General features: G+C 38.1%; 2 protein-coding genes across 2 annotated transcripts in view; one reads left to right on the top strand and one right to left on the bottom strand.

Annotated features, from left to right (window-relative positions):
• The window catches only part of tafa3a (TAFA chemokine like family member 3a), a 109012-nt gene extending 106133 nt beyond the window's left edge, over positions 1 to 2879 (bottom strand). Inside the window, exon 1 of the mRNA XM_015059972.1 lies at positions 2415 to 2879. The gene's annotated coding sequence lies outside the window, so the exon portion shown is untranslated. The remainder of the gene's footprint in view (positions 1 to 2414) is intronic.
• An 8402-nt stretch (positions 2880 to 11281) lies between these two features.
• On the top strand, positions 11282 to 26856 carry ppm1j (protein phosphatase, Mg2+/Mn2+ dependent, 1J). Its single transcript, XM_015059964.1, has 10 exons — positions 11282 to 11939; positions 16622 to 16736; positions 18229 to 18561; positions 20115 to 20227; positions 20334 to 20418; positions 20692 to 20810; positions 21032 to 21095; positions 21592 to 21699; positions 24827 to 24978; positions 25445 to 26856. Exons 1-10 carry the CDS (start codon positions 11683 to 11685, stop codon positions 25590 to 25592), a joined length of 1494 nt encoding a protein of 497 aa, XP_014915450.1. The 5' UTR covers positions 11282 to 11682; the 3' UTR covers positions 25593 to 26856.
• Positions 26857 to 27646: the final 790 nt, after the last annotated feature.

Here is a 27646-nt window from a genome sequence, read left to right as displayed (position 1 = left end):
GAGGGTTAAAAATCAAATTGCCTCTTTTCTCCAACAGAGTCTGCAGAGCAGGCTTTTTCAGGTCTCCAGTGTTACTGTCAAATACAGTGGGGCTGTCACAGAGATCCCATCTCCAGTAATCCCAAGGTGGCCTTTACTCCGCCTGTCAGCAATAGCAACCAATAACCCTACACAATAAAACCCTCCAGAACAACAGTGGGCCACAGGCGGCTTCAAGGGCTACTGACGGTGATCTATAAAACAATATAATGGGTTGCCTGTCAGCGAGTGTGAAAGGGAAGATCTACGCCTCGTCTGACTCTCTGAGGGGACTTCAATTAATCACAGTAGAATTGTATCAGGCTGCAATAGGAGTATAAGGTTATTACTATCCTCGTATTCTGCAGGATGAAATGCGATGATAGCACTAATTGAGGAAAAGGAGGGGGAAAAAAAAAACAGCTGACCACACAAGGCAAGGTGATGAAGGGCAGCTGAAGGAACAAGGTGAACATAGATTATAAGTGAGAAAGAAAGAGAGAATGAACCTTTCCGCCTCAGCGATGTGTAAGCACAGCCGTAAATATCTGCATTCTGTGTGCAAAGCAGCTGACGACAAACACAAGAGCCAATTTTCATTAGAGGCTCTGTTTGAGCGTTCGAAGCGTTTCAACAGGAGCAAAGCCTTGTGCTTCTGCAAAAGTCACAGAGCAAGAGCTTGTAGGTGAAGCTGTTTCACTCTTATGGTGGATTTCACAGGAATCATACTGGCCCCTGCTGTGGATTCAGATCTGTATTTGATCTGCCTGTAGAGCTTTCCAGTGGGGAGCCATGTTCAGGTAACCTTTCCACTGATACACAAGATGGAAACACACAGATTTAACGCCATCCAGTTTTGAGATGTAGGGCTCAGGGTAAAAAATAAATAAATAAAAAAACAGAGTCAGGCTAGACCATCTATTTTGGTCAACCAAAAGTGAAAGTATGGCTTAATATGTAGAGCTGGAGTTGTGTCTTCTGCTTAAAGGTCATTTAAATCCAAAGTGAAGTAGATAAAATAAATCTTTGCATAAATCAAAACAAATTTAATTCCCTAAAGGAATCTTTTTAGTTGCACTAGTGAGATATTTTCTGTTTGGGAGCGTCTTGCAGTTTTCTCCTTCCTTTGACCTGGAGATTATAATTAATTAAATGTTTTAGTTTATTTTTAAGCTTTTTTCCAAAATCCCAAATCCTGTTAATCCATAATAAACTGTTTGATAGAGGTAGCTGACTGAATCTTCATTTGTGCAGCAAAGCATGTGTTCCTAACCTTTATTTGATTTTTATTGAGCTCAATAAAGTGCATCACAGTCCATGCTCTTGATTGATGAGTTATAGACTGAAACGGGCAGATTTTACTTTGAATGCCTTTAATGACTGGGGGGGGGGAATCTGATTTTTCAGGATTTGGCCAACTGATTGCCTATTAGAACTGGTTACAACTTTAAATTGTATTACCTTGTTTTATTTTAAAAGGTTTTTGGTTTTGTTTTAGAATTTTGCACTTATATATATTCATTTTTCTTCTTTTCATGTGTTTCATTTTTTGCACTTTTAAAAGCTATTTTTATGCATTTCAAAGATTAATTTTGAAAAGCACATTAATTCATTCAAACTTTTATTTTTCATAATGTCACATTTCAATTCAATATTCTTGTCTAAGAAATCCAGATGAAACAGGGATGATTATGAGTCACCATCCTCATCCTAAGGAGGATTATGTCCAATGCACTAAACTTTAAATCTTCATAAAAACTCTTTGAACTTTTAATTTTCCTTTCTTGATTTCAGTCACCAGCCCACTCAGAATGTTTAGGTCAGAAATGTCAGATATTCCATCATCTTACGTGATTTTCCTTGAATTGCTGTTTCACACATCTCTGTTGATGTCTCATGAATTAACATTTCAAACTTACTTGATCTTATCTGATCAGGCATGGATTTAATAAAAACAGTACGGCTTAACCTAGCATCCTATGCATGTAACTAAAAAGCCTGTGCAGCTAATAGCCAAAAAAAAAAAAAAAAAAAAAAAAAAAAACCCCCAATTTCTGAACCAGCTCAAAGAGGGAGAGAGAAAAAACTGGTCCTGGCTCTGTTTAAATTGAAGAAGTCAATATAAAATGTGTGCTTGGGCATAGATCTGATTTTTGTCTAGATGCTGACAATAGAAAGTTGAAAATATGCCAACCTGCAGCAACCAGCACAGGACTTAAAACCGTCCATTTCCAAATTGGTGTCATCAGTGATACCAGTAAGCGTTTGGGAAATTTTCAATGGTTAATCTCCTTGTTAGATTTTTTAAAAAATCATCTTGTTGAATCTTTCAGCAACATCTCAGATATACAAATAAATAAATAGCAGAGAGGTTAAAAACTGCAAAGACGACCTACCTGCTTTTGTGCTCTCAGTTAATCCCCGATAACCGTCCTTTTTTATTTATTCTCCATTGCAAACCGCAAACACCACAAACATGATCTTAATGTTATTACCATATCCTCCTCGATAAGAGACGCCCTGAACAGCACCGAACCTGAAACACGCGGTGGGCTGACACCAGAGCTCTCCAGACGCGCAATCCAAGAGTCAGAGGACTAAACTGAGCGCTGCTGGTTACTCGCAAGCAGCGGACTTGAAAGTCTATAAAAGTTGCGCGTCCTCCTGGTCTGACTCACAACTTCCCATCTGGCAGAGAGTCGTTGCAGCTGGACTCAGAGCCGGACAGTCGGACATAGTTTCACGATTGAGGCAGAGTGAGCTTTTTTTTTTTTTTTTTTTTTTTTTTTTTTTAAATTCTCCTTCAACAAAGTGAGTTCGGTTTGGCTTGGGCAACAGCTTCGTGCAGTTAAAAAAAATGAATCTGAGCAGTTAAAGGAATGCCAGCGCGGCCGGATTCAATAACGAGTGTTTCTGCGCTGGTGGTGTTTTAGCGCCATCCAGCGGTCATCCAGAATTTAAGCTGCAGTTTTTGTGGATTCTAAGTAATCTGGATGCTTCATGACATGCAGAAAAACATAAAATAACATAGAAATATATTTTTGTAGTACTCCTACTTTTATTCCATTGTTAATTCCCATCCATCAGAATTATGAAAAAAACAAAGTAAAGATCACCATTGACACAATATAATTTTAGAGAAAGAGTTTTGAGATATTTTAGTGAGGGGACGTGGGGGAGAAAAAGTTGGGAATTGCATGACATCATTTGGGAGGGGATGAATGAGTTTATCTTGCGTTTGGACAAAAATGCATATATTTTGTTGCATTTTATCCAGAAAGACAATTTTCTTTCTGTAATTCTGGTACTGAATCATTTCAGGAAGAAGAATAGAGTAAAATATCATTGAAATAAATAAATAAATGAAATAAAAAGGTATAAATTGTCAACGATGGTAAAATATTCACATTGCATTATCCTTTGTTATTTAACTCAGTTTTGCACAAAATATTTTTAACATCTACCAAATGACCGCCAAATGTTTTGTGCTAAAGGACCTTTGCAAACCGACTGTTCATCTGTTTCTTATAATAAAAACTAAATCATGAAGTAGGAGATTTGGCACTTTTCTGAATGTTTTTATCAGGACTCAGCCTACAGTATATTCAGTAGTTAATCTGAGTAACTGGTAAGAAACAAAAATAAACAGAAACAAGATACCAGATGACCTCAAGCAAAACAGATTAATAAAGTAGTTTTATTTAGCACTGATTTAAAACAACAACAACAACAAAAAAAACAGTTTTAGGTTCAAATGTGTATATGTTATTTTTCTGCTAATCTTTTACAAAAGCTCAACCGAAGATACTAATCCCAGTTTTACTTGTTCCAGTGTGTTTTCTTTTTACCTCACAAAGTTTGAAGCTGCCTCTTAGTTTTTCCATCCATTTACTCATTTCTTTTCTCCCTCTCAGATTACAGATTTTGAAATGATGATGTATTCTAGACCTCTTGCATCTAACTGCTAAACTGTAAATATGCCCTCTTCCTGGTATTCTCTCAGACCTTTGATCTTAGTCTTCCTCCTCCATTCTCTTTCTCTCTCAAGTCATTATTATCTCAGAAGATTCCTCTTCTGACCACTTTTCCACACTTCAAAAGCTCTTCAGATCAATTTGATAAGGTAAAATCAACCTCTGTGTGTCATATGTGGAAACATTTTGACTTAGTTCAAACCTGTGGAACATGTAGACTTGTTAAAATGTAGTTGAATTGTGCTGCTTTTTAGCACATTTCAATTTAATCAGCCAGTTTTTAATGGTTATGTTTTACCGATTTCTGGGCTAAGATTAAACTTAGATTGATAAACGTCAAATAATTGTTGGAGGTATTTAGTTTTTATGTTTGCTAAATTCTGTCTGCTGCAACTCTACTATCATTCATTAATCTGTTTTGTGCCCTTTACAGATCTTTGTCCTTTCCAAGGTAGCTTAACTTATAAGAGACATTATTTATTATAAAGTTAAAAATAACTTGATTTAATATGTGTATTTGCATATGATAGTCAAATCCTTGTTTTCCTACAGTGCCACTAATTGGGGTTTTACTAGTTGATACTGATTTCCGTTTTTTTTTTTTTTTTTTTTGGGGGTATCCAAAAGCAAATGAAGGGACTGGAAAATGAATCCCCATTCTACCAAGCATTTTTATGGTCAAGCGAAACTTCTGATTGTTTTTTTTTTTTTTTATTATTTTTTTTTTATAATGAGCAGCTTCTTCTGGAATTTCTCAGTTTGCTGACTTTCAGCTTCTGGTCCATCTACTTTATTAACCACAAGGTGAGACAACAGTGTGGACTTTCATTTGAAGTTATTTGTGACTTTTAATAGTCCATATAGGAAAAAGACACACTAACCAGAGTTGCTAAAGATTTTGCTTTAGCAACTTTCATTCTGATTCCACTCTCATTCAGCACCACTCTTTACTCTACAAGGCCTCCTCCCTCTTAATTGCATTATCATCTCTCCATTTCTGGAACAATCTCTTTCGTCTATCCCTTCGAAAATCTGGTAAAGGTTGGAACAATCAATAGCAACCTTTGAAAAGGCCTACAGAGATGGAAGTCAAGCATTTGGACTTCAGGTGAATTGATTTGGGACTGCCCTTAAGAATGTTATTATCATAAAACCAAAGCTCATATGAATTTCCTCACACACACAAACACACACACGCAATTGGAATCCCACACATGGAAGCAGAATCAAAGGGCAGAGCACCAATCCCTGCTGACCGAGTACAAAAAAATGTCAGCTCATTATCATCGACTAGGCTGAGCTATAAAATTCAAAGCAGATAAGTAGACCAGAGCCGGGCTTCACATCACCACATAACTGCCTATGAATACTGAGGCTGTTATTTTTGATTCTCTTTGCGTCATTTATATTAAACGGTTCCCAAAGTCATCAAGTTTCTTTCTTCCCCACCGAGTGTCTCTCACATGCGCTGGGCAATGAAGATGACCTCATTAATCTTTGGGGCATTGTGTGGTGCTCCCCCATAAGTCCCCAGACGCACCGGTTTGTGACAAGGCTCTGCTCATTAAATCATCTGACAGGATGAGGTCAGCGGCGTGGTGAGGTGCCTCAAGCTGGCCAGGAGCAGATAAAACCAGCAGCGTGAGCGCTTGTTGGAGAAACTCGACAACAAGTGTACTGTAGGTGGCAGCGGGGGTGACTCATGAGGTAATCCCTGTTAGGAAGCGTTTGGCATCAAAGCGGAATGAAAATCTCTGGTTTTGTCTCTTTGGGGTCACACCTCATGAAGAAACACTCCAGGCACCATGTGATTTGGCACCTTTAGGAGGAAATCTCACCACCTCCGTTTGTGTTGTCAGTGTAGGTGGCATCTTGCATAACACTCATCACACCACGCTTGTCATACTGTGATTACTCTCATTTCACGCATGCAACATGACTTGTTGTATGGGGTTTCTGCAGCCCTGCATCGATTGCGGCGGTCCGCAGCTTAGTTTAAAATAACAGCAACCTGCAGGGAGAAGGGCGAGCACTTCGCCTGAACCCTCTCTTTGCTCTCTGCAGAAGTGTGTTTGAAGACAGCAAGACGTCTACCAGAAAATTGCAAGGGGAAAAATAACCGACATTATGGCCTCGGGAAAGGAGCTCTCCATCAATAATGCAGAGGATGCAGCAGTTAATGCCCCCTTTAATTCAACAGGTCTGCAGACACCGGTACAGTTATTCTTCCTGAGCCGCGGACGCTCGATGAGAGGCCCCTACATCAGGCTTTATGGCTTTGTGTGTGGCTGCACTGCCGGGTCTCTCTCTCGACCTCAAGCCTAACTGAACGGCCATTAACAGGTTTTCATCAGGGGCCCCCGATAATGGAGTTTCCGACTTCAGCAACACTCTGAGTCGAGCCAAAGGAGGCTCCATCCATAAAGAAAGAAATAATGCCCACATAAACTCAGAATATATGAGCTCAATTTAGAGAGAACATTGAGAGTACATCTTAAAAAAAAAAAAAAAAAAACATCTTTACAGCAAGCAATACTACACTGCAAAACAACCACAGACAACTTAGTTAGATTTGGAAAAGTACAGTTTAGAAATAAAGCACTGTCTTAGGTTTAACGATAAATGTCTAACGATAACACGAAAGGAGATTCAATATTAAAAGCTATCTGTTCATTTATCAGATAGCTTTTAACGCCCATACGATGCGGTGGAAAAGTATTTCCCCCTTACAGATGTAATCTGTTTTGGCTTAAATCTATTGTCAGATAGATAAACACAAAATGCAGCTTTTAAATGATGATCTAAGTTATTTAGGAACAAGGTAATCCGAACCAATCTGGTAATCAACACCCTTGTTAAGTTATTAGTTATTGTCTTTAACCATTGTCATTATTATTATTATCGCTTGAGCTACACTATGTCTGTCATGATTGCTGGAGGATATAGTGGATCCATATGCAGGGAGACTGAAGTGTCAAGTGAATTTGAAGATTTAATGAAAATACAAACTTACAAAAATACAAAAACCACAGGGGGCCAGGCCACAACAAAAACCATAATCCGCACAGGACAAAACACAGCAAGGAGATACAGGGAGTACACAGGGTTAAATGGGGAAGTAATGGGAGGAACCAGCAAGAAGTAACTGAGGATGAGGTGCTTAAGTACTGGGAGGTTGAATGCTGAACAAAAGACCTGGGCTGATGAGTTAACGGTTTGTGGGTGTGAGGGGAGAGAGCAGAAGGCAGGCTGGAGAGACAGAGAGAGAAAGAGGAAGTGACACAAGGGGCGAGGGAGAGCTCACTGAGGGCATGAATCTAGCAAAATAAGAAACATAATAAAAACTAGAGTGACTAAGAAAGGAGTAATAAACATAACTACAATCACTAAGAAGGCACTGAAGTAAAAATAGAAACAAGGCAGAACTAAAAGAGATAAGAAACTCCACAAAACACAAAAACAACAAAACAGGCTCAAACAACCCAAGATCCTTACAAAGTTATGCCTGTGGTCTGCACCCTGGACAACCTTCCAGTTCATCACAGGGCAGCACATACACCATCACCATGTATTTTATACTGACAGAGATATACCATCAGTTAAAATCAAGCCTGATCACTGATAAGAAATTAGTAGGTATTGAATTTGTAAAGCTGAAAGACATTCTCAAACTTTCACTATTTCAAATATTTGTCCTGGTGTGTATATCTCTGGCCCCCATGTGGGTTGAAGAAAATCCCAAACTCAATAACACTAGCACATCAGACATTTTTCAAAATTCATTAAAGTTCTGTAAAGTTAAGTGATATGCTCCCACTCCACTCTCACACATTTGGGAATTGTGAATTAAAAATAATCAACTTTGTTAAATGAAGGTAAAACATAACAGAAAACAGTACATGCAGAACTGTGAGCAGTTTGATTGAAAACACAAGCTGGGGAAATTGATCTGTCACACAATGATACATGAACCCCAGATGACTCTGACTTTTAACAGGTTATCAAATATCTCTTCTCAGCAGACGTTTCCCAAACTGGGTCGACCGTGTGCAGTTCAGGCACCTTTTAAGGAAACAAAGACATAAAACCTAAACGACTCACAGAAACATCTCAGTGTTTCTCACAGCAGAGCAGTGTGCCTCAGCACCTGCTGTCAGAGAAGCAGAGGGTCATTCATCAGGAAAGAGATTAAATCTTTATCCACTGCTTCTCTGTGTTGGGAGTACTTTATCTTGAGGAGAGGGAATAAAATCAAAGAGGAAAAGAAATCATGCTTTGAGGCAAAGGAAATCTTTCAGCTTTCTTTTTATCACTCGCTAGCATGTGGTGTTGTAGACCACCTGCAATACAACAGCTGCTGTAAAAAAAAAAAGTCATGAAAATGTGCTAAAGAGAAAAGATGTGGAAGCCTAAGAGCATGTTCAACTGTCTGAGTCACTTATTAAATACAGGATTTACATAATCCCAAGTGTTAAATATGCCAACAAACATACATACAGAATATATATTTGCGTTTTCCTACTTACGATGAGTTTTTATTGGTGGCTGTTTGGCTCCATCTACTGGTAAACGTACATAAGTGCGTCTTATTTATTTATGGCAGTAATTCTTTTGCATAATCTGTGAAAAATAAATAAATAAATAACACTTAAATAGATGGGTCTTGCTTAAAGTTCACGTTATAAACTTTGACATAAAAATAGCTCAACAACACTTTTAAAATGCATTACTATAAATTTAAGAAGAATTAAAAGAAAACACTCACCATGTTTATTATGGTGATATAGCTGATTTGTGATAACATTCTAAATTACATTTGTGACACAGCATTTTATGTGGATCGGTTTATTTGACGATGAAGAGAAATAATAGTTCTGCCGATACGACTGGCTGGGTGTGACTCATAGTTGTAGTTTTCCTTAAAAAAGAAACACATGACAAACATGTTTCACTGAAATTACAACTAAAAGTCTTGCCTAAAGCAGCTTGGCACATCAAGAGGATGAAATATTTGCTTATTACTTTTGCAAAACATAATTCAGTTGTAGCTCTTACTGTAGGCTTAGTGATAAAGATGAACCACATCAAAAGTCTGGAGTCTTCTACGTGTTTCCTAAACTCACTACATTGATTCTGGAAACAGGATTAATGATTTCCTTCTAATGTTTTTTGTTTTTGTTTTGTTTTTCTCATCCTCATGATGATAAGGCTGTTCAATGCTGTCCTTCAGCCATCATAGATGCTCGGTTCTCAAATGAAAATAAAAATAAAAAAACAACAAAATAAATTAAGTAACTCAACTGCAGGCTCTTCAGGAAGGCTCCACTCATGCAGAAACAAACAAGCACTTCTCTTGGTGCTTTCTTTGCTCAGCCAAACACTGAAGTAATTGAGTGCGATGTGAGCAGTGAAATAAATACCTTCTTTTTCCTCTTAATGCCTACTGGGTTGATTGTAATTTGGAAGTTCTTTTTTTGTAATTTGAAGAATGACTACAATTCAAGTGTCTTTTTTTTAAAGTTATTAAGTCCATGTACACTGGGGGGCAACATTTTACCAGAATAATGCTTCTTTGTTCTTTCGCTTTGCAAGAGGTAACCAGACAGTGATGTTCCTTTTCATTTGCTATTGTTGATTATGAATGTTTTCTGCTTAAAAAGAAATCGTCAGAAGTACATCTATGGTCACACAGAAGTGTTTAGGAAATGTTACAAAAGATTTAAAAAGAAAAAAATAATAAATAGGAAAATATTTCAATTCAAAACTTGTTACTGTTAATTGTGTTGAGATAAAACTAATTTTTAAAAGATTTTTTTTTAAATATGCATTGTACAGGTGACATTAAATAAGGGACTTAAAAACTGCATGACATTATTGGTGAGGAGCCTGATGATGTTCAGTCAAACAGCATCTCCACCAATTAGTCCCAAAGGTGACCATCCCACTTTGAGAGAATGTATTTTAATACTTTGCAACGACTTGGCAAAAGAAAAATAAAATAAAATATAGTTTTCTATAAAATTAAGTTTAGTTTAACTTGTTTACCGTCACCAACATTGTAGGATGCAGCTCAAGAATAGAAAATGTTTTCCTTTCTTTATTTAACCAAACAGGTAACATAATGCAGCCTATTTTTGGAATAATTTTAAAAAAAACCAACCAATTATTGTATTTTTTGAAGAAGTAATTAAGTAAATACAATTTTAATAAGATAAATAGGATTATAAAATCTTCTGAAAGAAAATATGTTTTTTTAGAATATACAATATCTTTCTCTACCTCTTTGGGTTAAAATTTTGACAGTTTTCAATTTGGTGTCATTTATATGCTTTTACATTGTTGGGTGAAAAAAGAGCAACTATTAATGACGCTACAGGATTATTAAATCATAGTTTATGTATTTTTCCTTGGGCAATGTATTTAAACTTTATGTAGATATCAAAAGGAGCTATAACATGTTTTTCTATACTATTGAAAACTGTTTAAATATACGTCTGTTTATTTGGTCTGTTGTTTAATTTTTAAGTTCAAATACCCTTCAGGTTTTCTTGTTGAAGTGTAAGCACTGAAATTTGCATCTCTCTCGACTTGCTCACACTTACAGTATAATGACTTGCTTCCCGTTGAGATTAATAAATTGAATTTAGGTGAACTAAATAGGAGCTAAATTCTTCAAAAATTGATTTGTTCAGGAGTTCTTACCCATCTTAGTTAAAAGGCTCCTGTTGCAGAAACACATCCAGACAGAATAATACTGCCATGGCCGTTTCACTACAGCCGTGGTAATACTCAGTTCCTAGTTTCCATTCTTATTAGCACTGTAAACCGTTTACAACCTCATGTCACCAGATTTAGGACTGTGGAAGGAAGCTGAGGTACTCTGAGAAAACCCAGAGAACATGCAGAAATACCCCTGCTGGGATTTGAACCCAGGACTTTTTTAATGCAAGGCACCAGTGGCACTAATAATTGGAGCCCTAGAATAATTACAGGGAAAGGCTTCTGTAGATTCCCATCCTATGGACAGTTTGAATTTGTAATATTGACTGAGATATTAGAGGATTGTTGGTTACATAACTTGTTATATAATTTTTTAAATATTATTATTATGGAGGTGTTGGAAATCCTCAACCAGATGAGATGCCATATTATAGGTGAGTCATAAAGGCGGAAGTTGGAGATGGCAGGGCAGAGTTACATCACAACGAATCAGAAAGTAACTGAAATATATTCCTGTCAGTGTCAACCAGACCTTCCCTTATCTTGGCCAGAGGGGGATTTGTGAAGCAAAGGCAGATTTAAGTCTAAAATGTGATATCAGAAGAAGTTTAAAGATCTGCCATCCAGATATTTGGGTGCCTGTGAATTTTGCACGGCTGGTTGCACATCCCGGTGAAGCCCAGCCCTATCAGATGATCCACAGCCTCCTGCCGGATCACGGCCCATGCGCAAGCCAAGGAGGCTTTTTTATTCCGTTTGAATGAGGAAAACCTCGCGTCTGCTTTTCTGAAAGCTGTCACATGGGTCCAATGAGGAAAACAATCGCTTCCTGAAATGATTGCCGTCGCCGTCTTCACGCGCTGTTGTTTTTCGCCCCTGTCCGTTTCCACCGTGATATCGCATCGCGTGTAATTTTATTCCGCCTGGATCTTTCTTTCTTTTTCTTTTCTTTTTGGTCCGGGTGCCGAAGATGATAAGCAAAGTTAAAAACGCGATGTCCAACTTGGTCGGAGGGATGATGCCTCACGGACACCACCACCACAACCATCACTCAGGTGGAGGCCAGAACAGCGGACAGGAGGGCTTGCCGCATCGCTTCCCTTACGGCCGGCCGGATTTCTTGGACCTCACCCCGGAGCTCCTGCAGTACTCCACCGAACACGCCTCACGGCCGGTGGTCACGCTAAAGAGAGGCACCAGGCTTCCCTGGGGGGCGGGATACGCAGAGTGAGTGCATCCGTTTATTATTCAGACCCCGGACGTTTATTAAATCTATTGCAAATGAGTCACTGATGTGTGGTGTAAATTTAATGACAGGCCTGTTGAGGGGTTTTGCTGCTGCAGCAGCTCCGACGCGCTGCAGCAGCCCAGTGATGATCAGAGTGGTAGACAGAGCTACCTCTGTCCACATCTGAGCTGATTAGACACCAGTGAGGTCTGATATCTTTGCATGCAGGCTGCCGTCAGATCTGACCGGTTTGATTCTGAAACATTCTGACCACAATATCTGATAGCAGCTATGCGATTGTAAAGAGATGTTTGCTATTTCTGTGTTCCTGCGTCTTTTTCTCATGCACACAAAATAAAATGGATCACTTGTGCGTGTGGAAATGCAGAGCAGAATGTGATTCCTGCATCAGCAGATAGCAGAATGTACTGCTGACTGACTCCTGCGGACAAAAAAACACTCTGTAACATTCCAAACTATTGCATGTGTGTGTTTGTGTGTGAGACAAGCCTCAGTCCACCAGTTTGTGGGCTACTCCTTACTCAGTGTTGAACTTTTAAGGAAAAAGGCTGACTCATACAAAACAAACAAAAAAAAAAAGTCAGCAGGGACACCATGACCTCCCAGAAGGCTGAATGGGCCTCATCAGGCTATGGTTTAGCTTGAGCAGTCATGCTGCACTCTGCAGCAAACGACTTTGGTGTATAAGTCACAGAAACTGTAATCGCAGCATTAGAGCTGATGCTGTTTACAGCATGCAGCATTATCAGCTGATCTGCCAAGCTTAAGCTGTTAAAAGTTCATACAGTCCAGAGCGCAGGCATCAAAACTGAGCGCACGGTTTTTACAAGTTGATAGAACTCATCTTTACTTCTGAGTGGAAAGCTCAGCCTCTAACCCTACACTTACAAATGCTGCTTTCTATCAATTCTGGGTATCATTTATTTCATAATTCTGACTGCTGGGCAACATTGACAATATTATACAACTACCAACATGTGAATCTTGTATATTACTATATTACTGTTGATGCACTTATTGCTACTCACACATTTCAAGCTGGAAGCTTAATCTTGTTCCACTGCACAGTTGTGTTTGTTGCAATGACAAAATGTTGCTTGTTGCTCCTACAGACATGTCAGTCTGTATTAGTTACAACAGAGCCGGCCCAAGGCATAAGGTGTGTGTATGGCAGCTGCTGTCCTGTGAGCCACAGGAGTACCGAACATCTCAAAAGACAGGTTGAATGATGTTTCAGCACTACATTAACATGAGAGCCGTTTGTTGTTTAGAACAAATATATTCTCACAACCACTCTGAACATTTCGGTCTTGTGGTTGTTTTAAGATGGTTGAGGTCCACTTCTCTCTTGGCTCAGTTTCGATAAACCTAGAAAATCTAGTTGATTTCTACAAAATCAAAATGCTAATACAGACAGACTATGAACCCCATTTCCGCTGTTCTGAACGATTCATTTAATAGATTCAATCTTATCTTATTAGTTCATTTGTTCATATCAAAACAAGGTGTGATAAATGGAGAATACAAAACTGATTGGTACTGTAATGTATCAGAATTAGAATGATTTGGCCTTTAGGAATCTTAAATCTAGCAGGCAGACGTTTTAATCCTCACACAACTGATGTGGAGCATCTGTTGGTCTTGTCCATTTTGTTCAGTACTTTTTTCCCCTGGTGCCCTAATGAGAATGAACAGTGATGTGCAGATAGTGCAGATGGAAGCTGTCCAGTTGGAGGCCGCCCTGCTGGCCTACATTCACATTTTATGCATTTTTGGAGGCAATTAGGAGTTAGTTGTGCTTTTTTTTTATTGGCCTGACATGACTGTAGAAGGCATTTTTATGTGTGGACTGGGTTTTGCACATTGTTGCAGGATAACTGAAGAAATATATTTTTCACCTGTCATGGGGAAATGAAGTGTCTTTGACGTACAGATGCATAAATTTCATCTTCCTGTTTCATCTGTTTTGGAGCATGGAAATTATTACTTTCAAGCGCAGAACTAATAGAAAGCAAAGATAAGCTACAAGTACTTTGAACCTCATAAATGTTTTATTAGTGACAACAAAACATAGGCGATGTGATTAAAGATTCATGAAATAACAGATGTAGGCAGAGAACAACAACAACAAATACTCAAGGCCAATCATAGCAGCTGCATTATGTTCCCAACTATGCACAAGTTTGAGTAGTGCCTGTTTTCACTTTGGGTGTATACTCTGTCCTGTCAGTCGGCTTTCATTTCTTCATGTGCTGCTAAGCAGCTTCCTCCTCCTGCAAAGGAATTCAGAGCACGAAGAGTCTCATTCTTTCATGATTTTCATGGGGCTGTGAACAATTTTGTGCAACCTGTCCTGCAGTGTTTGTCAATCAGTCAACTTCCAGTAGCGCAGCTTTACTCAGTTGCTAAGCCAACAGGAAACAGTTGGTTGAGAACATGTCTAAATGTTATAAGTAGTTCTTAAAGATTGGTCAGGTTTTCTGTTTTTTTTTTAGAGGTGGTTTCAAATAAACCTTAAAATGTTTCAGAAGTGACGCCTGCAGAAAGGCAATTGCATCACACGTAAAAAGCACGTCAGCCACAAGAAAAAGAATTCACAGGAACTCTTCACTTCCTCTTTTTGAACTTTCCTTGCATAACGCATAGCAGGAGAAACACTGATTCTCCAGACAGTGAACAGTTTAGTTGTCAGTCATCTGACAGAAAGAAAGCAAAGGGATGGAGTTCACGCACATGCTAGCGGAGGCTGAAGCTGCGGGTTTAAAGTGAAATCCACCCATGCAGCAAACAGCAACGTGTAATTATAGCTCACTGAGCTCATGTGACTAAATTATCACTGACTCTTTTATTGTGAATCAGAAAATTCAGGATACAGAAAAAGGAGAACATTTAATCATGTGTTCTCGGAAAGGTTTATAAAAGGCTTTATGGAAGAAATCCATCTGGTAACAGCAAATCAAAAGCATGCCTTCTGTATTTGTTCCAAATTTTCTTCAAAGCTCCGAGCTTTTGGACAATTTTCTGCCTCAATGCTGCCAACCCTTCCACATGACCTTGGTGGAAAAAAAAAATAATAATAAAAAAAAATCACTAAGCTCAGCTGAAGCTATAGAACAGCAACTAATATGGAGCGCAGAGCCGAACAGAAGGAGCGCTTGTAGAATCGCTGTGATCATGCTGCAGAACAGATGAAGAGTTGTTTCTCGCCAGTCATGCATCTGCATTTCTGAAATAAAGTCCCGGCCCTGGCAGAAAGCGGAGACGACAATCAGGAGGTTTAAAATTCTTCACCGTCATTAGTCCCAATGCAGGCACCGCAGTGCAGGACACGGTGGTGCCTGTCCACTGCTTTCAACTGATTAGACACTGACAGGGCTTTATGTAATCCACATTTGGTCATTTCAACCTCATACACTATATTTTTTTGATCTGACAAACAATCATCCATGATTTTATGTGACTGTAATTAGCTAAAATTTATGGTTTAGTTAATGGTGCTCCTATCTCTTATCTACATTTCCAGTATCGGGCTCGGTTTTAGATTTCTTTTGGACTTCTATCCTGTTTCTCTAACTTTTCTTTCAGTGAAAACAGGAGCAGCAGAAATCCCCAGAGGTACTTCATGACAATAAATAAATTACTGAAATTTCTCAATAGATGCATAGATGTGCTAATGTAGCATTTATCTATAATTAAGCTTGAAAATGTTACATAACCTAACAGTATGAAGCCCAAATTGCTGCCTTTCCAGCTTCACCCCATGTGGCAGCTTGACCATGCCAGTGGATATTTTTACACTGTTTCCAAAACACCATGAATAGCTGCCAATTTAGCTTCCTTTCTCCTCCAGGCAGCTTTTAGTTTCCACGGGAAACTATAGCACCTCTGATCGATATTTTTGTATTAGCTTTGAGTTAAATTGGAGTATATGATAATAATGCCTGGCTTGAATTTAATAACATCCAGTTCAGCTCAGCTCAGCTAAAGAGACAGAGTTTTCCCTCTTGACTTTGAGGAAACGGAGATTTGCAGAATGAATAATGAACTCTCTCATTTACCAAGAGGCCAGGAATCTGACTCCACACGTTCCTGATGTTTAATTTGGTGAATGTTTGCTAACACGTTTGTAATTTAGGATGATTATTTAAGCCTTGGGGTTTACAGCCTTTTCCCTTCTCATAAAGGGGAAAATAATCAATCAATGGAATTTGTCTTGTCTGCAAAGTCAGCACTAAGTGTAGAGTGATATTATATTACTTTACTCTACGATATTACAAATTAGATCGCAATGTTCATTCAGAAGGCTGCATGCTGTTGCAATCTTTTGCAACCCGTTATCATTTTTTTTCCTCCCTCCCAGCAGTTTCAATAAATTCTGCTGCAATGCACAACAGGACAGATGATACTGCTTGAGTATGAAACCGTGCATTACTCTCAGGCCATTATCCACCATCGTCATCATCTCATCATAAAACACTTAATCTCTTCTATGACTTCCTTCTGGGACAAGACTGCATCCTGCCCTACTTTTTCCCCCTCTGTACCTCACTCTTAGTTTTTACCACCATTTTGTAGAATGTAGTCAGAAGGACCAGAATGATTTTTATGAATCATCAAAGTCAAAGCTCCTTTTGTAATTCATTGTGTCCTCCTCCATCAGGGCGATCAATGCAGGGAAGAGCATGCTGAATGAAGACCAGGCGTCTTGTGAGAAGCTGTTTGTGAGGAAACCAAGCAGCAAACACCGAAACTCCACTCTGGTAGATGACAACGGGGTGAGCAAAAACAGCCAACCAGGAATGAATGGGCTAGTCAAAGGCTGGAGGGAATAATAGATTTCAGTCTGACCTACACAGCTAGGTGCTTTGGAGTGATGCACTTTAAATTGTTTTATATCTTGAAGCAACTTCACTGAAAGTCTCTAACAGTGTCTATTCATGTAGTTTAGGGACATGATTTGGTTTTAACCCATTCTTTGATAAGAACTTTTTTTTTTTGAGAACACACACAAAAATCCCCAATTAAAAGTCTGATCAACTTTCTTGTGAGGAAAGAGCAGAAATATGAAGCCAAGCAAAAATCATGCAAGTTAGGAAGCTGTAACTAGCACCCTAACTAATACTCAGTTTCATTTTTCCTAATATTTGAGGATTATATTTGAGCTGAGGTTTTTAACTCACACAACTGAATCACTTAAATAGAATCACATTACACTGCTTTATTCAGATGCTGTTCCATAATGTTAAACAGGCATCAGTCAAGGTTTGCTAATGCATAGCATTTTGTACTAGTAAAAATTTTGTCAACTCAAAGTTGTGGTTCTTTTTAAATACCCTCTATAAATAAATTTGCAACAGCTGAGTTTAAATTGGCAACATTTTAACGAATTTGTGGAATCCTTCTGTCAGGGGCCATCTTGGGACATTTTGTCCTATTTGAGATTTACTGAAGACAGTTAACACTTTGCCATTGCTTAATGTCTGACAGTCACATAAACGTAATGAAAAGCTACCCAGATGGTGCAATTATCAGTTATCATTGTTGTCCGTCAGTTACAAATAGCAAGTATCCATCAATGTAAGAATAACGTTGTAAAATCTAATGTATCTGCGTAATGAACTCCATCTGTGGCCATTTAACACCTGTTTACATCTTTCAGTCAGTACTTATTCAGGTCACACTCGAACATACACACATTTGCCTCCTACATTAGGAGTAAACGAATGACATCATCTCTTGTCCTGCCCTCCCCCCTCTTGCGTGCAGCATCTGAGGGATAAGCAGATGTCTAGTCAGTTTATTTACCAGTCAGCCAAGCTAACTGGGCCTGTAAACATGTCTGCAGACACGAAGGTTCAAACACGTTTCCATCACTCATTGCATCATATGGAAGCAGCAAAAGCCCTAAGGAGACTCTTTCCTTTGTTTCTGCATTACTCATTGAGAGCCAATGTAAATATGACTGAGGGCTGCTATTAACATCAAAGAAGATTGATTTTTTTTTTTTTTTGCGTTGTTATTCTTGCACTAAAATGATACATCTCAATTAGTGCTGAAACAATCAGATCAAACAGATTAATTGTGATAAAATGATTATTGGAATGTGCAAGAGATGGCTGCAGCATTGTCATAAAGGTTAAACATATTTCTGAACTACACTCATGTCGAAATGGAGCTTTTTTAAATTCAACAAACAGGAATATTTTCCTAAATTAACTTGTATGATTTCTTTTTAATGGATTTTATGTTTCTATGAATCGATTGCAGGACAACACAGGAATCCCTCTGCACTTCTGGGGGGTGTTTGACGGCCATGCGGGTTCTGGCGCTGCCATCATGGCGTCCAAGCTTCTCCACCGCATCATCAGAGACGGCCTCGGGGAGATCTGCCACCTACTGGAGAATCCCAACAGTGCACCTCCCATCTGCCTGGCCAAGAATGGCAGCCCCTTCCAGACAGAGGCGAAAAAAGGAGGAACGCAGGACTCGGGGGAAGACGCTGACGCTGTCTGCGACGCCTCGGTCCGCTTTCACATGGAGAAGGTCGTCAGCCTGGAGAGCTTGGTGATGGGAGTCATAGAGACCGCCTTCAAACAGATGGTGAGAGGATTAGGACACATTGTGCTTGTGTTAGAAAATAAGTTTTAATGCCGCTTGAACCTTCCCACATTTTGTCATGCTGTCCCAACAAACCTGAATGTATTTTTTCAAGATTTTATATTTGAAAATCAACACAAAACGGCACATAAGTGGGAAATATTACAAATAAAACTCTGAAAAGTGTGGTGTGGGTTTGTATTCAGTTTACTTGGTCAAAACTTTGAAGAACCACCTTTTCCTGCAATTAAAGCTGCAACTTTTGGGGGGTTTGTCTCTCTCTGTTTTTAACTTTTAAAAACTTAGAATAGCTGAAGCTGAGTCAGACTGAATAGAGGACATCCATGAACAGCAATTATCTTCTGTTGTTAGATATTGGCAGAGGAGGTTACATAAGGACTTGGACTGGGCCATGTTAATACATGACTGCTTTGATATAAACCATTTCACTGAAGGTTTGGCTCTGAGGTTAAGACTGTTGTAATTTTGCTCAGCAGCTGTCTTGAGAAAATGTGGCCTCTTATTTGCTTGAGGAGCAGCAGTTCTGATTTTAAAACGTAAACAATACTTCAGCTACAATCTGCCTTTATCCAGCAATTGGTAACAGAAGAAGAGTTTATTGTGGAAGTTTATTCCTAATACAACATCAGGTCTCAGCAGTGTTGTCTTATAGCTGATTTTATATCCGTTTTGCAATATTTATTCTCTTTTGTTTCCATCTACCCAGCCATGTACTTGGGAAACAGACATGCTTTCAGCCTCCATCTCGCTGGTCTTCCTGTTTAACAGGGGCCACTTAAAGTGCATGGCCCTCAAAAATGAGGATATCAGTCACTGAAACATTGCTTTCCACTTTCAGATGATGGTTTGAACAGAACTCTCTGAGTTCAAAGCCTTGGAAATTATTTTTTTCTAACTTGTTTCTGATCTAAACCACAACTTTGTCTCTGGTGTGCTTGGTGTGTATTTGGTCTTCACAAAGTGGTTTGTTCAAGAATGTTTTCTAACCAGCCTTTTCACAGAACAGCTGTATTTAAACAGAGATTAAATTACCTGTGGACTTTTGTTGCACTAGATCTTATTTAGTGGTATCAGAGTAAAAGGGAAGGACTACAGCTACGAGACTTACTTTTCAGATTTCTATTTGCTAAGAATTTTGAATTACATCCAGCAATTTGTAACATAAACTGAGAGTTGGATCTGTAATGTAACAAAATAATAAAAATTTCAACACAACTGTTTTTGTAAGGCACCACTGTTAAATACAGAAAGGAAGTAGGCTGGATTGTCTTGAAACTGTATCATGAAGTTGTCAGAATATTAAGATCCTTCTCACATGAACTGCTATTCTGACTGAATCTGCGACTCTGGAATCATATCCTCCTTTGATGCAGTTTTACTGTCTGTTTCTGATTACAGTGCCGATAAACATCCTGAAGCAAATGTTTTCTTCAAAGCCTCTTTGTTCTTTGCTGTTTTTTTTTTTTAGGAAAGAATGAACTGTAAATCATGTTTAGAGAAATCTGAAGCCTTTTATTTCTGCTTTTTACTCGCAGGATGACCTCATTGAAAAGGAAAAAACTTCCTATGCCATTTCTGGTGGCTGTTGTGCCTTAGCTGTCGTTTATTTAATGGGAAAACTCTATGTAGCCAATGCTGGAGACAGCAGGTAAGTGCTCTTAGCTCGTGTAGATACTCGTTGTGTAAGCTTTTCTTTTTTTGCAACTTCACTGCTGACCAAACTGTTGCTCTGTTCTCTGCGTTTCTCTCTTCAGGGCCATAATTATACGAAACAATGAAGTCATTCCGATGACTAATGAATTCACCCCTGAATCAGAGAGACAGCGGTTACAGTATCTGGTATTGTTGCATTTTTCATTTCCCTGACACTTTTCAGATTTTAATAGCAAGCATTCAGTAATCTAGGCTGACCCCACAGCTGTCTGTAAATCATCGGTTGTCTGCTTTAGTAGCTCTATAACACTCCCCAAGAACAAGCTGACTTTTTTATCATCATTATTGTTATTAGGTTTCAATCTCCGCTCACACAAACCTGTTTTAGAAAATAATTTGCTCAAATCTTTTCATTCTCTGGTTTGATGCAGCCTCTTTTAACTAAGTGTGTCCCTGCAGGGCTTCCTGAGGCCCGAACTCCTGGGAAATGAGTTCACTCACATTGAGTTCCCTCGAAGGATCCAGCACAGTGAGCTGGGCAAGAAGATGCTCTACAGAGACCACACCATGACTGGCTGGTAAAACTCTTCATGCTTCACATCTCTCATCCCATAAGTGTTCATAAAATGATCAGCTGTAATCTGTTTCCAAGCTAAAGACTGCTCTAATCAGCAATATTTCATAGAAATACCTAGCTAAGTCGAATCTCGAGTATAACCTAGGAAGTTGGGCTGAAAGTTTGCGAATCAAGTGAAATGTCCGTGTATCTAATCAGCCGGTGTTTGCTTTGTCACTGCAGGGCTTATAAGACAATTGTAGAAGATGATCTGAAGTTCCCACTGATATATGGAGAAGGGAAAAAGGTAAGAAACCAAAAACCATAAGACAGTGTGTCTCCTCGAAACCAGAGATAATACATTCTATTAGTTTATTAGTGTCTAGGATGTAAATATGCAATTTTAGCTTAACAATTTTAATGTGACATTATTGACAGTGTAAGTCACTCTTTTTGGTATCGATCATAATGTTTTGAGAGGTTTTTATTGTTTTTTTCCATTTTCATTGTTTCCTGGGATGATTTGTTCTCATCAAAGTGGAGCAGATTATGTTTCTTTAATTTTCATTTTTAAAGCATTCTCTTCTCTGTTGAGTTTTTCCTCTGAATGCCATGTCTGCTTGCACAAAAATGAGACCTGCTCAGTGTTTTCATTATTCTCTGAAAGAGCATGCTCTCTTCTAATAATCCTTCATAATTGGATTTTCTGGGAACGTAAGCTCATCCTGGAACAAAAACCCTGCAATACTTCTCTGTTTGACGTGATACTGACTGTGCGTGTGTGTATCCATGCGTGTGTGCAGGCTCGTGTAATGGCAACAATCGGGGTGACTCGTGGGCTGGGAGATCATGACCTGAAGGTGTACAACTCCAACATCTACATCAAGCCCTTCCTGTCATGTGTCCCTGAGGTGAGTCTCAGTTTCACCAGCTACCTGTCAGCTTCGCCGGAGGAGCCGCCTCCGTGTCTCTGCTTCAGTGGCTTCAGTCAGTTTAAGATCAGATCAAACGGCTCTCGTTCCCTGAGCTTTCCTTTTCAGCGTCACATCAGAAAATAGTTCTTAGTACGGCCTTAAGGTCTGCCTGAGAGGTTGGTTTTTGCTTTTCTTTCTGCTCAGATTTGTGATTTCAGGAAAGTGCTAAAATCATTTTGGGACGATCAAAAACAATATAAACTTCAAATAAATTAACGGCTCTTAAAACCAAAAGCAACAAAACTAAAGAAGTCTAGGTTTAGAGGTCATTATCTGCCTGCAAGGTTCTCAACCTCCCCAAAATCACACTAGTGTTCACTGGTTTCCATCCCTGTTTTTAAAACTCCCTGCAGGCCTAAAATTAACTTTATTTGGCAGATAAACAAAGAGATGTAATAGTTTTCCACAAAATATTTAATCACAACACAAAAATTTCAAACATTTGCTGCATGTCATCTCCTTTTCTCCCCACCTTCTTTCCTGTCGAGCTGCTGTTCAATAAAAACCATTAGGGTAAGAAAAAAAAAAATCAAAATTCAACAAACTTTGGTTCACCATTGACATTTTTTTTTTTTTTGCAAAGTATATGGTTCTTTGCAATATGGATTTAAAAATATATAAAAAACAGAGATAATAGCTTAGCAATATTCTGGTTGTCGTACTGTGAAGCCGTCTGGAGAATAACATTTATTTCCAACCACTCATCAGCCATGGTGGAGCTCTAAAGGATCTATCTGTAAATTGCTAAATGTTAAAATAGATAAATTAACTTTTTTTCATTACTTGACTAATGATACAGCGTATAATGTATAATAACATGTATATATACTAAAACAATAGATGCCAACCTGGACTATTGGATCTGCTGTCCTTCATGTATTAGATGTGTTCATGCTCCAGCAAACCTAATTAAAGTGATTGCATTACCTCCACAGGATACCATCAGGTTCTGCAGGAGTCTTTTTAATGACTCATTCATTTAAATGTGGCAACAGAGGAACATCTAACTACCTATTAACAGGCTCCCGCTGCACTGAATGATTTCTTTGTTCTTAAGCAAACAAAGTCCTGAAGCACTATAAAGTGCTACTTTGTGATACCCCAGTTTCTAACATGAGAAATATTAGTGCTTCAGAACTAATATTTCTGAATATTAGAAATATTAGTTCTAATATTTCTAATATTAGAATATTTAACTTTAAGTTAAATATTAGTGATTTAACTTAAAGTGATAAGTTAAATCACTCTAAGTGATTTAACTTATCACTTTATAAGTTAAATCACTTTATAAGTTAAATCACTTTAACTTATCTTAAGTTAAAGTGATTTAACTTAAGATAAGTTAAATCACTTTCTATTTCAACCACTAAATGCATTTGGGACAGCCAGAATGGGAATCCCAACACAGAGCTCAGACAGTTACTGTTGGGTTTTGTGGAAATGCCCAACACACTTTGTGCATATTGCTCAGGTAAATGCTACCGAGAGATAGATAATGCATCTTTAATTCCACAATCCCAGCTGCCTGCTCTGAAAGCACACACAGATCATACTATTGATATTGCTGGATTGACTTGTATGACGTGATTGAAAAAAAGTGATCTGCATTATTCTGCCTGTTTACCACACATTAATGATCTGAATGTGGCTACAGCTATATTCGATCCTGGTATAAGCTCAATGAGAAGTGCAACATTTATCATGTAGAAATAATCAAAACATCACATTTTAATGTATGCATCCTTTGTAAGACGAATAAACCTACGAAATGTCACATGAGCCATGCAGTGAAAATTGTTTACAGGAAAGTGTGTTTACCTTTTTAACCATTTCCTCATCTCAACTCAGAGCCACAAGCCCCAGGCAGTATAAACCACAGTCAGTTTCCCATAACAGAAAACCTTCTTGATTATGACCAAGAATTAAAAATAAATTCAGTTAAACCAATTTTGCTAAATTAAGATAAATTCTACATTTTTGCATGACTCTCACTTGACAGAGAAGTGTATTGTCTTTTTATGTACTAACCCATTTTTTCACCCTTTATAGACATCATATGTCATTGTAGGACAAATGTACCTAAATAGAGAATCTGTTGGTCACACTTTCTCATTTCCTGTTTCAAGCCTCACTCAGCTCACAGGATCACTAAATGACCTGAGTATTTTGAGCTTACAGATGATCTGACTATCACATGCTTATTAAAAGTCACTCAGACAATGTGTCTCTGATTTGATGTTAGCGATTTGAACAAAGCATGTTCTGAAAAAAAGCAAATATTTATTGACCTATCAAAGTTGAAAAAAAAAATGCACAGGGTTACAAGAGAGGTTTCATTTCAGTTTCCAAAGGCTGCAGTTCTCTGTAATCAGAGGTGACACCCAAAACACTTTTAAGGATTCAGCACCTAAAACATGTGGCATACAGCACTGTCTGTTTTTGTTGTTGTTATTGTTGTGCTTTTGTTTGCTTTTTGGCAATCCCCCGTGTCATACATATTTTTTTCTCCCAGATTTTAGTAGATTTCTGTCAAGCCTCTATGTTATCTTTTGGGAAAAAAGCAGATCATTGTTGGCCTCGTTGGGCACTTGCCTTTGTGTTTTCTTCAATTTTTGAAAAAAATAAAATAAAATTTAAAAAATGTATTATTGAGGCCCTATGTTTTTTCCAATAATTGACACATTTCTCCACTGTATAATGATACATAAAATACATAATGTGGAATTTGTTTGTGAACATGAGTAATCTAAATGAGTTTAAACATATTGTCGTTTCAGGGTGTTCACACTTATGCAGTAGATTATTCCATCTTATTTATTTTTTCATATTTCCCCCCAACATTCTGTACAATTCAGCAACTCATTCAAACTGTACAGGATTATGTCGCATAAAAACACTGGAGATGATGGTTCTAGTTTTTGAAGTTTGAAAATCTGGCATTTTGTCTAACTATTCCATCACCTTTGATATTTTAGCATAAATATTTTTGACTCTCCTTCCCGGCAAATAAAGCTACATATTTGCAGCTTTACAAATATGTAACAGTTGTTTCCACTGTTCACAGGTGAAAGTTTACAACCTGGATGAAAACAAACACGGACCAGACGACGTCTTGGTTATGGGCACAGATGGACTGTGGGATGTAACGACTGACAAGGAAGTGGCAGAAGCTGTTTCCAACTATTTATCACGCTGTGACCCGTCCGATCCCATGAGGTGAGCAGTTTCATAAACTGTTTTTTTGGTTCAGGCTTTTGCTGTCTGAGTGCTATCTATAAAACAAAATTGTTCAATTCAGATGTGTTGTGTCACGTTTGTCCACTAGGGGATGACAAATCCTGCTTTATTCTTCCAACTGTGTGTTTTATAAACTATTCTCTAAGCTGTTGTTAGAACTGATATTTAAGAGTTCTTTTAAGATTTTGAAAGTGTTTTGTACATGCATGCAACTTTTTTTAAGCTTTTTATTCTTAAAAACACTATATTTAGCCTAAGCAGTTAACTTATGCTGTGATGTAGGATATTTAAAATGCTTCTGCTAAGTATAAGAATAGGATGTTTAAGCCATGATTTAGGTATGATAAACAATAACGTTCATATTTTGTTTTGATGTATTTATTCCTTCACTTTTAAGTGGATGACTTGCTGAAATGAATGTGTGCTCTCTGTGTGTGTTGCACAGATACACACTGGCAGCTCAGGAACTGCTGATGAGGTCCAGAGGTGTCCTAAAAGAGCGCGGCTGGCGGCTACCCAACGAGAAACTGGGCTCAGGCGACGACATCACTGTGTTCATCATCCCACTGGCAGGACACGAATCAGAGACTTGATAAGATTTGCTGCAGCAGTCGGGCCGACTCTTTAAGGCCCCTCCCATTGGTCACTTCGAGCTCCCTGAATAAGCCCTGGAAGGAGGAAGGAGGCGGGAGATGAAAACATCACTGTCATCAAAAAGCCTCGGGTTTAAAAAGCACCTTCACTGACTCAAAAAGACCTACCTTTCTTTAGTTCAGCTTCATCCATCACTATTGGTTGATTTTTAGTCATTCAAAAAAAAATGAATTAAATTTCTCCCAAACTTGCTGTTTGTGATGTGCACAAAAATCCTTGTAGTATTTTTTGGGGTTTTGTTGATGTCCAAAGCCAGGCTGGAACTGAATCTTTTGAAAGATGATTGTTTTATTGCCACACCCAAGTTGTTACTCCCTATATCTAATGGAAAAAAAAAAAAAGCCTCCAATAGTTTCACAATCAATAAGTGGGTTTGCAACTGAGGATTTAAGGCAACCAAAGAAATGCTTCTGCATTAAGAGGATGGAAATCTGTAAAATAAAAAAAATAAAAATACACCCATAAAAAACAAAAAGCAGAAATTACATCTTTAGATACACGTATGTTGACATTAACAGAAGGAGCATGAAGGAAGTGAAGACAAATGAATGGACCTTTATGGCACTGGACCCTGACAGAGTCTTTTTGCAGTATTTACTTTGGTAATAATGAATGAAAATAACGACACCTGAGGCACTTGAAAGACTGTTGCACACGTTCTGTAGTAGCTTGTTAATTTTTGTTACCTTTTGATGGAATGTGCTCATAAAACATCTATATCATTGTTTTTATTACAACAGAGAAGATTGTAGGTTATAAATATGTTCGATAAAGAAAAGAAGGAAGACGTTCATGTTTCTAATGCAACTATAAGTTTTTTCATTTACCCGTCAGAGGGACCGGTAACATGTTCTCCATGTCTCGCTATAATAAGATGTGTTAAGTTTCACATATGCCTTATTGAAACATGAAAGGGACTCAAGAGTTTCCATTGCACTAAATTTAAAATCATGTAAAAGAGGCAAGAAAAGAGAACATTGTACGCCCCTTAAGTGTACCTCATACCTCTTTTGTACCATTACTGTTATGTCATGCTATTTAGATTGTCCACATATATATTTTTAAAAACTTGTTTTTGCCTGTATACAGAATTTTATTTTTGTTTTCTATCCATTATTGCTGGTGTGTCCAAGAATCTGAGCTACCAAAATGTGTGGTAGAAAGATAATGAGGTCCAGTTTAAAAATAAACCTGTTTTTCCCATTTGGCTTAAACTTGCGTATTGCTCTCCTGTGGTACTGCAGATTATTGTCCTGTCTCCTTTATTTGTTAAGCTATTTATTGGTCCAAACAATAATTATAGGAAGAAGAATCAATTTTGTGAGGAACACTTATTTCCTTCGTGTCTGGTTTTTTTTTTTTTTTTTTTAAATCGGTAGTTTTCATTTTGGTCCATGCTCAGTGATATGAGCATAAAGTATTTGAACATAAATATTTATCTGGTGCACTCCCTTTTTTCACATCCTTGTGTTTTGTTCTGTTTTGACTTCCTGCTCATTGTCTTTAGGTGTGTGTGTCATCCTTCACTTGCATACACACCTTAGATGTGTTACTTAGCCCCATTCTGTATTTTTGTGCTCTTGTATCTCTGTCCAACGACGCTGTTTGTGTAAGCTGTTTTAAATATGCATGGCTGATTTATTTTCAGAAGAATGGAACTATGTTTGATTATTTGCACCAAAAAAAAAAAAAAAAGGAGACACATATAAAAATATTTTTTAGAAACTCACAGTGAGGAAGTCTACCTCCATGCCACTTGTTGCACGAGTTTACTTAGGCTTATCTGTGACGTAAAAAAGGGAGGAGAAACCTGCAGACTCCAGTAGCTGAGACAGACATGGTAAGTTAGAAAAAAAAAGCTAACTTAACATGACCGGAAACAGATAATCAAGCCTTCAAAATAAATTAGAGGAGACTTTTTCTTTGGTTATTAGAAAGCTAATTAATATTACAATATTTCTAAGTATAATTTTGTCTACCTAGGTTCCCTTGT

Source organism: Poecilia latipinna, unplaced genomic scaffold (genome assembly GCF_001443285.1).
Source record: "Poecilia latipinna isolate Pla-1442-1.1 unplaced genomic scaffold, P_latipinna-1.0 Scaffold66, whole genome shotgun sequence".
NCBI lineage: Eukaryota > Metazoa > Chordata > Actinopteri > Cyprinodontiformes > Poeciliidae > Poecilia > Poecilia latipinna.
This window is presented reverse-complemented; position numbering and strand designations above follow the sequence as displayed.